This window comes from Oryza sativa, chromosome 4 (assembly GCF_034140825.1).
Source record: "Oryza sativa Japonica Group chromosome 4, ASM3414082v1".
Lineage (NCBI taxonomy): Eukaryota > Viridiplantae > Streptophyta > Magnoliopsida > Poales > Poaceae > Oryza > Oryza sativa.
Window position 1 is genome coordinate 29541908 of NC_089038.1, and position 11337 is coordinate 29553244.

The 11337-nt window shown below is 40.2% G+C and overlaps 1 protein-coding gene across 1 annotated transcript; it reads left to right on the forward strand.

Moving 5' to 3' along the window:
- The first annotated feature begins 7166 nt into the window (after positions 1–7166).
- On the forward strand, positions 7167–11101 carry LOC4336738 (uncharacterized). Its single transcript, XM_015777988.3, has 5 exons — positions 7167–7313; positions 7923–8004; positions 9202–9314; positions 10048–10265; positions 10368–11101. Exons 3-5 carry the CDS (start codon positions 9203–9205, stop codon positions 10746–10748), a joined length of 711 nt encoding a protein of 236 aa, XP_015633474.1. The 5' UTR covers positions 7167–7313; positions 7923–8004; position 9202; the 3' UTR covers positions 10749–11101.
- The last annotated feature ends 236 nt before the right edge of the window (positions 11102–11337 follow it).

An 11337-nucleotide genomic window follows, 5' to 3' on the forward strand; every position in this document is an offset into this window, starting at 1 on the left:
CAGGTTTCCGGTTCTCTGTTGTAGAGAACGCAGGTTGGCTTGTGCTCCCAACCTCTCTTTTGCAAGTTATCGGCAGGGAGACAGCGGCCCTTGGTAGTGAGCCTGAGCCACATGAAGAATTTGATTCTTGACGGTGCTCGTGTCTGCCAGATCAGCTCAGCACACCAGAATTTTATTTATCAGTTTTACTTTTAGATCAGTAATAACGCGTATATTCACAAATTACTTTTTATTTGTAAATATACCGAATGAAACGATGGGTCCGTAGGATCTTGTGTGCGCCATGAAGAACAGCTGATAAGCCGATGCCGCGTTGTATCTCCCGTAGGCAGTGAGCTTCCAATTGATCGAGTCATGCTCTTGTTCACCTATCTGCTACGGCCATGACTTCACTGTCGTCGACTCGACGGTGCCGACCGCCGCCGGCGAGGCACGCATCGCATCTTCACGGCTGCATATCGGAGGCCACGGCGGCGGGCGGCGGCCACGAGGTCATCGGTGATTTGGTGTGGAGCGGATCGGCCGCCGAGGGCGAGCAGTAGTGGGCTAGTGGCTGCTGCCGTTGGCTGGGGGGTCCTTGGGGACGGCTTCGCCAGAAATTTTTATATTTTAGTCCTTTATAAAAACTTTTAAAATAAACATCTATAAAACTTATTTCTGTGAATAGACGTTTTATTGATGCCAGGGTTCAATGTTCCGAAATTTTGACATTTTTACCCTTTCACAAAACTTATTTTATAAATAAAGCTTGATAAAAACTATAATAAAAAAGTAGGCCTCAGTGTTAAGATTATAGGCGCTGAGGTATGTACATATTAATTACGGAGGATGAATGTTTTTTCAAATTCAATTGAGTAGCCTAGTGGTTAGTTACTTCCCTTTATAACCAAAGGTGGTGTGTTCGAATCATATTTCACTTTTTTTCTATATTTTTTTTACTTTTCAGTTTTCACCATTTTTTTTATCACTGAGCGTTGCTTTTTTTTTTTAACTAGACCAAGTTACAGAAGTGGATTGTTTTCAATGTATTGATGCGTGGGGCTTAACAAGCATGGAGCCTGATGCTTTTTATAAGTTCAGAGCATCATCGTATGGATCGGGAAAGCAGAGGTTCCACGATCACTTGTTAATCCCAACCTGGATGGGTGGCTCATTGAATAATACCAGCACACAGGGGCGGACCTACCACTATGGCATGCCACAGGTAACCTTCGTCGCGAATACTCCCACCCCAGCTTCCCAGAGGTGTTTTTTTATCGTGAGTAGCGTATGGAGCAGCAGACAGCTGTGTCGTTGGCTGTAGACACGCAAGGAAGAAGACGAACAGCTCCCTTTGCTGTGTTAGTGGGCTGATATGGGGGTGTGAGAGATAATGGGCTGTACATGATAATGTGACCGGTTGGCTGGCCTATATGCCAAAGCCCACTTCTTATTTTTCCATTAACAATTCCCTAATCCCCAATTCCCCATCAACTTGCTAGGGCTGCTGCCTGCTGCTCGATTTTTGGCATTGGCGGCGGCCGGCGGGCGACGGTGATTGTGCTACATTGAGCGGGATCTGTTCAGAAAACTTGATAGTAATGCCATCAAGAAGCGGTTTCAAAACATGAGAGCTAGCAGAATACAACTACCTAAGTCTCCTAGGAAAAACAGCCAAAACTAGTGCTTTAGTAAGTCTTTTGATTTCCTTTTCTTTTAAAAACATCAAGTACTAAGTGCTAATCCATCTACTTTGCTTATTTGACAGGTTCTTGTTACAATTTTTCTCTTTTTTTAGGACTAAAAATCTCAAACTGTGTTGTCCAGCACATCTGCAAGGTAATTTCTTATATATGATGTGTTCATATTTTGCATGTTTGCATTCCCATAATAGATGTTGACTCGAACCACTTGATTAGTGACTGCAATGTGGGCATTTTTACGTTTTTTCTTCGATTGGAATGAAATGCTTTGAGTCAACTCGTTTGTCTACGCCATAGCTATATTTTTATCCTGGTCCGCCACTGCCTGCACATACTTGGTTTAGTCCAAATGCAGGTAATCAATTTGTATATGAACATAATTGGATGAGACGGAGATTCTGTGAGGTCCTTCAAATTGAGGATTCACCATATCACCATACAGGAGCGAAGCCACGTGTGGGGCAGCTTGGGCTTGGGCCTCAAATGTGGCAAAGAATTTCAATGACAAAATACCAAAATTTAGATAGAAACTCAGTGAAAATTTTGAAACAGCATAGCTCGGTCCTACTCTCGGTGAAATCTTGCCTCCGCCCCTGTCACCATATCCACCTATCCTGATGTAATTGAATATCTTCTTGCCTGTTTATTCCATAGTGACATGTTTGAAATTCCATTGTTGTGTATTCATCTGATGCCATTTTGGTTTGGTAAAATCTCTTCTTTTTTTTAAAAAAAATCCAATGTCTGGTTACTTTAGCCTTTTGCACTGAACACCTAGTTTTTTTTTTAATGAGGACATTACGTCCTTCAGAGCAGTTTCATCATCGGAGCATACCCAGGGTACCCTGAGCATACCACCACACAACAGATTAGAGAGGTTCGCTTGATGAATTACGAGGAGGACAAAGGGGAGCTTTGCTTCAGTGAAGAGCAAGTTTCATTATCCAGGTTGCGAAAACGTCCTATTCCAGACTAATTCCAGATAATTTAAGGATCTATTTAGATTGTAGCCAAAATAAACTTTACCAAATTTTAGCAATATTAAAATTTTGGCAAGTAAGCAATATTGTCAAAATTTTGACATGATTTCTTATGTATTTACTAAATTTAGCAACAAACTAAACATATACACTTTTTTGGCAAGTTTGCCAAAAATAAATAGTATGGTTGAAAATGACATCAATCTAAACAGCCCATAAAATACATGGAGCACGAATAGAAAACTGAGAATAATAGAACATCGGTTAGGGGAAGAACAACGTCGTATCAAACGAGCAAGAAATAGTGCTGTTGCTGGTGATGCTTGGGTCCAGATCCCCTAGAGTTGGGGCCAACTCCACCGGATGGATTTGGCCTAATCTCAACCGTCCTTTTGACTTATACAGCTGAGATTTTCTCTAATCTCTATAACCGTGTTTCTTTCCTTTCCTAATTAAATTACAAGTACCAAAGCAGCAGACCATCGTTTCCCCTCCAGAGCCACGACAGCTTTGTCTTTGTCATCGAATTTTAGTTCAGCTATGGTGATAATATTGGCATATTGTTCTTCTTTGCCTCAAACAGTCAAACTGAAGATTAAGGGTATTCCACCCACCATCTCCACCTCCAACCATGGTGAAGAACATAATGCTAATGTTTATTTAGATGGTTTTGTGATGGCCAGCGTTGTTTTATTGATATTATTGGCCGGAGAATAATCATGGTTATGGTGGGAAGTACTAAAAAACTAAATATTTTCCTCTAAATCTATATGATTAAGATAGTTGATTAGAAGAAGAGTAGGTGCCATGATCCCAGCCGTAGAAGTCAGAAGAACGGTTAAGATTGAGCCAAATCTACCGGTGGAGTTGGCCCCAACTCCAGGGGATCTGGACCCCTAACTAGTTTACGAAGAGATTATGCAGGGCTCAAGAAAAGGATATGGATACAAATACAAAAGGCTAAGGGGCGATTGATCGCCCCTAGCGATCAGCCGATCCCCCCTCCCTCAACGTGGTTTTCTTTTTTGGCACCGCATTATTTTTCTATTTTAGTAAATTTATACACCTAAAATTTGTACCCCTAAAGTTTACACATCAAATGTTTAGAAACCCAAGGTTTATAAGTCAAAAGTCTATATATCCGATTTAAATTTAAATTTAAATTCAAATATTTTTTAATATAGTATTTCTATACATCTAAAGTTTATACACCTAAAATTTATAAAACCTAAAGTTTATAAGTTAAAATTTTACATACCCGTTTCAAATTTGAATTTGAATTCAAATATTAGTTTGTAGACCCAAAGTTTATAAGTCAAAATTTTACATACCCGTTTTAAATTTGAATTTGAATTCAAATATTATTTATAGACCCAAAGTTTATAAGTCAAAAGTTTGCATACCCGTTCAAATTTGAATTTGAATTTAAATATTAGTTTATAGACCCAGAGTTTATAAGTCAAAAGTTTACATACATGTTTCAAATTTGAATTTGAATTTAAATATTAGTTTATAGACCTAAAGTTTATAAGTCAAAAGTTTACACACCCATTTCAAATCTGAATTTGAATTCAAATATCAAATATTTTTTATATATAGTATTTCTATACATAATTTTTTTTAACTTTGTTTTTTTATTTTTTAAAAAATTTATGATGTAATAGGAAGAGAAGAAGGGGAGGAGGAAAGGGGAGAGGAGGAGCATATAGGAGGGATGGGGGGTGATCGCTCCGCCTATTAGCCACGCCCGATACAAATACCATTGTCCGAAACATTGAATTTCTCCTTTCCGGAGTACTGGGGTCAGTGCATGTAGAAAATCCGCGTTGCCCTCTCATAGCATCTCCATGCAAGGTGCTACATAATAAAAGCATCTTTATAAATATCCTCTTCTCCAATTTAGAAATTCATATACCTTATGGAATATTCTTTTATCTAAGAGCCGTGGGATCGCTGAGAAATTAGGGCCGCCACGTCAGCGTATTAGTCTAACAGCGATCATGCATCTTGCCTCTTCGTGCATGCACGCGGCCGCCGTTGAGGAAAAAAAAAAACAGCCTCGTGCGTGCGTTCCTAGGCCTCCAATCTTATTGGGCTGTATTACCTGTGCCGGCCCTTCCTTGTTCATACTAAAGCACCACATGTCTACGAGACCCATCGGTTACCCTAAAAAGGATAACCCAAAACCAAAACCAAAGTTTAAATTTTAAAACTTAATTTTAAGATATTTTTAACGTAATTTATTTTTTCATATTAGCTTTAAATCAGTTTTATGCACAAATTATCGTTTTTTAATAACTAGAAAAAAATCCGTGCGTTGTAATTGGTGAATGCTATGTTAATCTTATTATTGTTATATGATATATATATAGAGAGAGAGTGAGAGAGAGAGAATAATGAGCTGTAGTTAGTAGTCCGATCATCTCCGATTAGCATGCGAGTATTCTTTTTTTAAAGAGATTTCTTATATGAGTTCTTATGTATTTCAAAAACCGACTCAAATGCGGATATGTATTTCTAAAAGCGAACAAAATTAAAAGCCGACTCATACACGGATGACGTACCAAAGTACCGACAAATACATCAATTTTCATAATAGTAGAGATAGAGATTCGCTATCAGCGTTGCGGTTTTTTTTTCGCACAGAAGAAAAAGGGAGTAAATATTGCAGCAGCTGAGGTTTGAACCCTGATCTCCAAGATACATCAAAACACCATTCACCACAAAACCACACAATGCATCATATGCTTATAGGTCTATTACTCTTTTCATAGTGTTTCATGGCCTCGGCATCAATGGGCTTGGTGTTATGATATTGGGCCTCAACGCCAAGGTCCATGGCGCTGAGGTGAAGGCCTATTTTTAAGTTATAGTTTTTGGCAAGGTCTACTTATAGAATAAGTTTGTTAAAAATATCAAAATGTCAAAATTACGGTTCAATGTTTCAGCGCCAAAGACATCGGCGTTGGCACTCTCGTCCTGTGGTAGCTAAGTCACTTATGTGAAAAGGATTTGTGTCAAAGAGATTGGCACTACGGACCTATTTATAATTTCTTTCTAAAAAAAGTCAAATGTAAATACCTTTTCTTATAAATAGACCCTCAGTTCTAGTCTTTTTTGGATGGTAAGGATCCTAATTTAGAGGAAAAACATAGCAATTTTGAAAGATTTCAACTATAGAAAAATTTTAAGTGAGGATCTTTGAAACAAAGGATTGAATCCTGCCATATCCTTTTAGCATTCCTTTGAATCAAAGGATTAAGAAAATAGAGAAATAGGAAAAACATATGATTATTATAGGAAAAATATAGGAATGATTGTTAGATTGAATCTCAGAAAAAACATAGAAATTATATGAGAGAGATAAACACATAGGAAACGTTTCATGAAGTTGGACATCATGTTAAAAATCCTCCAAAACTTGTTTGGATTGAGACATTCCTTAAGAATTTCTTATGAGTTTCATAAGATCCAATAGTTTTCAATCCTTTGTTTCAAAAGGGTCATATATGCAGATACATGCACTGTGCGTGTACTTGCTGTGTGTTTCGTGCATTAGTAGGAGACGAGCACAATGGTTCCCGCCCCCGTCTCCTCGCGTTGCACTCGCCCCCACCATAGCCGCTGCCATCGCACTTGCCTTCGCCAGTTCGCTGTAGTAGCCTTCCCTGTCGCAGTCGCTGCTATTAGGGCCGGATCCAAGCATCATCAGCACGCAGGTTATCATCGGCCCTGTTTGGATCCTCCGGGCTATTAAATAGCACTCTAGAATCTTACTATTTAAAAGTATTAAACGTAGATTACTGACAAAATTTATTCCATAATCCCTGGGCTATTTTACGAGACGAATCTAACGAGGTATATTAATCCATGATTTGCTACAGTGATGCTACAGTAATTATCCGCTAACCATGGATTAATATACCTCGTTAGATTCATCTTGCAAAATAGCCTACGGGTTATGAAATATGTTTTGTTAGTAATCTACGTTTAATATTCCTAAATAGCAAGATTTTGGAGGGCTATTTAATAGCCCGGAGAATCCAAACAAGATCATCGTCCTATTTGGCTTTCGGCGGCCAGCCCGCCTCCTCCCCGATGCCTTTGCATCGCTTTGCACTCTCCGCGCCCCTCCTGTGTCTTCACGCTTTTCTCCTCCTCCTCCCTCGCCCACCATGCCTCCACCACTGACGATGGGCCCATGAGCCCTCTCCTCTGCCGCCGCCACAATCGTCAAATGAGGCAATAGGAAGGGGGATAGAGGGGAAGAATACATATTTCACTGATAGGTGGGCCCCACTAACTGACTAAGCAAGTCAACGCTCTTTAAAGTTGAGGGAGGCGTTTTACCTGGTTTTGCGGTTGAGGGATTCAGCGAGGGTATGAAATCAGGAAGGCACAATAGACTTATTCTTATTCAGCCAGAGAGTGGCCCACAATCTATGGCCCAGGCCCAGGTCCTCTTCTAACTCTTCCCCCACAAGCCACACAGGAAGATTTTTTCACGGTGCGGCGGCGGGGCCAAACCCCAGATAGAACCCTGCGCCGCGTGGTGCCTAGCCCCGCGGCCGCCGCCGCCGTGGTGCTGCCCGGGGCTTGACGGCGTCGCTCCTCAGTTCCTGCCTCCGCCGACTGTTTCTTCTTCTTTGAGGTAAGCCGGAAGGGAGTGGGGGAGATGGATCTTGTAGCTATCGCCTCTCGCTCCTTGCCTCTAACCCTATTCGCCTCATTCGCTCTCTCGCTCTAATCTCGCCCCCAACCCGACGTCCTCGGCAGCGGCGGAGTGAGTAATTTGAGTGGGTTTGCCCTAGTTTGGGGGATTTGATTTCCCTCTCTTCTCTTTACTTTGTCTGTTTGATTTCGTTGGACGTTTGATGTGCAATCGATGCTTCTGTTCCAGTCCAAGGAATTTTATTCCGTTGAATATTGAATCCCCTGGTCAGGTTTCAAAGAAAAGAAAAATCCCCAGTTCTTTTCCTGCCAAGACGCCTTTCCTCTGGATTTCGATTTCATTTGAACTGATAGTTTGATTTTACCCCAGTGGGTGACTTTGACGGCAAGCAGCCCTGATTTTTTTGGCAGAGTTACATATCTCCTGAATTCCCACTTTGATTTCATCTTTACTTTTTTTTTCGTGGGATGCTCTCTTTGGGGATCTCGATTTCGAGAGTTTAGTTTTACTTCATTTCATTACTTCATTCAGTGGATGATTTTGGTTTTAAATGGATTGCGTGTTTGACATGGGTATTCCTCCTTGCAGAGCAAGCTGGTAAAGCAAAGTAGTATACGATCTCCAGTCCAAACATCCATTCGTGTGAGCAGTCAAACAGTTAATCCTTAAGGTATGGTGCAATGTTTTTTTTTCTAGTTATTGACAAGTTTGGAGTAGTCTCTGCTGTCCTGATTTAATCCATTTGGTTGGCAATGGCATTAAAATGAGTTAATTGCAATGTAAGATAAGTTGCAATCTTTTTGACAAAAAAGCGATTCACAACTGTAGTTACATAGTAAGTGCAAGAAGATTACAAGATAACAAGAATGCAAAAGTTAATGGAACCTATGTTGGTTAGTCTATAGTGGCTGTAGATACATCACTACCTTTATAGAAATTTCCAGATTTGCATAGTATAGAGTAAAATACATGGCTGATCCTTAAAGTTGGACGAGGATATATGGAGGACTTTGAGATCTTCCATTCTTCGACAATGAAAGATCAGCCATATGGCATATCTAGATATGGTTCATCGATTTGTATAAATGCATATCTAGGTCCCTAATCTCAGTTTAATGTTTTCCCAAGGTCCAAAATACATACGACATAGCTTGGGTGCTGACGTAGTTATCCACTACAGTATTTTGCATTTAGACCCCTCCACCTCAATATGCCCCACCCCGACCCCCCACCGCTTCCACCATACCCGTGGCCGTGGGGAAGGAGGCGAAGAGACATCAATTAGGCAGTATTTGATCATCAGCGATATGAGGTCCTCGGAGCCGGGATAGATGGTACGATAGGGAGAGGGTGATCCCGTGAGTCCAGTATGGTGTGATTGTCACCTTGACCTCAGATTGTGGGAGGATCACATCGACAATAAATGCCACACCTGACTCACGGGATCACCCACTTCGTAATAAGCTATTTATCTTGACCTCCAGGACCTTTGATTGCTGATAATCGCCACAGCTATAATCACTATCTCTTCATCTCCTCTCCCACTGGTGCGGTAGGAGTCAATTTGGAAGTGGTGAGAGTCAATTTGGGGGGTATACTGTAGCGGAGGGACCTAAATGTGAAATCTGTGCCACTGTGGACAACTACGTCAGCGCCCGAGCGGTGTCATCTGCATTTTGGACTTTGGGTTATACATTAAATCAAAATCAGGGACATAGATGTGCATTTTACAAGTTAATGGACCTAGATGGCACCTCTGTCCAAGTTTAAGGACTGTCCGTGGAGGATTTTATTTTTTTTAATCATAATGTGATGATACAGATTTACCCACAATATTAATGTACTCATAGTTTGTTCACTTTTTCAGTATGGTTTCTGTATACGAAGAAGCACGGGAAAGGTGGACTTGGAAAAATCAAGTAACAGAAGAAGGGCCTTATGGCTTTAAAATTCTCTCCCAAATAAGACGCCAGGACCATGGTATGTACTATAATATTGAAGACCATGATTCTGCTTGGTCCTTCTTTGTATTATAATGCAAAACGATTTTATATTTTACTTAACTGATTCTTCGCTTAAAAAGGGCAAAATTTTCTTTAGACTAACTTTTTGACATTTCCTATAGGATACTCTTAGTTTTGTGGTTCTTTGAGCAATATTTATTCAAACTCAGATCTTGCAAGGTGGCTAAGGGTAAAATCGTCTTTTGTAAAGTTTTATCTCTCCATTAGAAGAGGATATATTAAAATAATGGTTGGGAGTGTCTTTTGGCAAAAAAAAAAAGATTGTCCTAAGGCAAAATGATTTTCACGACAACAGAGCGTTGATAAACTAAAGCAATTAAAGCTATGAATCACTTGTATTTTTCTAGTACCGAGAAACCCAGTTGCTTGTAGACTAGTCTGAACTGAAGCTAGCTACATAGTGCATGCTATGACTTATACATTATCGAAAAGATCGAAGCACGAACTGCAAGCACGTTACCATATGGTTTCTGAAGAAAGTACAAAGCTACATAACCTCATGTTGTGCAAAATCAAACTCAAAAAGAGCCTATACTGTAAATGTAAATCTAATCACATCACAATCACTGACCATTGAAATCTGAACATGGTGCATCAAATTTTGCCCTTAGAAAATGTAGGTTGCGTTTTTTTTTCATTTTGTAATGATGCATTGCTTTAACTTATTGTTGTATTACTCCCAATTGCAGACTGCTGTACCTTCTCTGCTATGGCTTCAACTCTCGAGGCCAATGTAAGAGTTCAGCATGGAAGGAACGATCAATTTTCCATACCTCACCTGCAATTTATAGATGCTCAATCAAAAATCAGTGCACCAAATACCAATGAGACAAAGGTACTGAGGCTTTTGAAAAGTCTAAAAGAGAGAGACGGTGGGGTTTACTTGGATGAAGACTATGATAGTGAGGTACCTTGTTTAATTCACTTCTATGCCTATTTTCTAAACATAATGTAGAAAAAATGTGATTGCCTGGTGCCTATATTAAGCATACTATGTTTTGTTTTTCAGGGGAATCTCCGAGCCTTAGATGCTAAAGTTTGCAGGGTATGGAAGTTCAATCTCTACCATGTGAAGGACATTATTCATCTTCGAAGTGCTCTTCATCGGCTGCGCAGGCAAGGGCCTTTACTGGCTGTTATCCGCATCAGCCGTAATTATGATGAGTGCCGCAAGTCAGGCCATGTCTACAAATATGATCCTGCCCGAATCTGCACATATGATGATGGGAAACCCAAGACGCACGCGTTGTGTGTTGTTTCGTTTGTAACTGAGAAGGGTACACCATGCCTTGAGTGTCAGGACTCTCACGGCACAGCTTGGGGTATTGGCGGTTACTTAACTGTGGAAATCAGGTCACTAAAAGAGCTATACAGTGTTAGAGTTACGTAGCTGGTGGCTGTCAAGTCAATGCAACTCAAGACTCTACGTATGCACTCATTTTCTATCATTTTAATACTTCCTGCTTACAGTACGTGGCCAATGCAAAGATTTCATGGCTCAGAAGAAAGGGATCTTTGGAATTAATACTTTGTATTTAAGTGATAATGGCCTGTTGCTTCTCTTGACCTTTTGTCCCTTTTTTGGATGTGAGAGTTATGGAAGTTAGATTTGGGGAACAGAAGATTTTGTGATTCTATCAAAGCGAGATCATTTCTTTAATTTGAATATCCACATGCCTGAGGGTATGGTTGTAGAGTGCCTGAATGCTGATATACGTGGAATTTTGCTCATTTGATCATCAACCAGCATGCCTCTTGTTCTCTAAACTGTTAACGTGGAATGTTACAACTCGCTGATATTTTTAGTGTACTGTATAGTATACATTATATATGATCTCCGGAGGTTTCGTTGGATTTATACCTTCAGATTTCAGAGCAAGGTTAACTAGTACATCAGGCTGAGTGTATGGCTGATACACCAGCGAACAAACTTTGATGGATGAGCAAGGTACTTTAAGCGTTAGGCAGATGGACTGTAT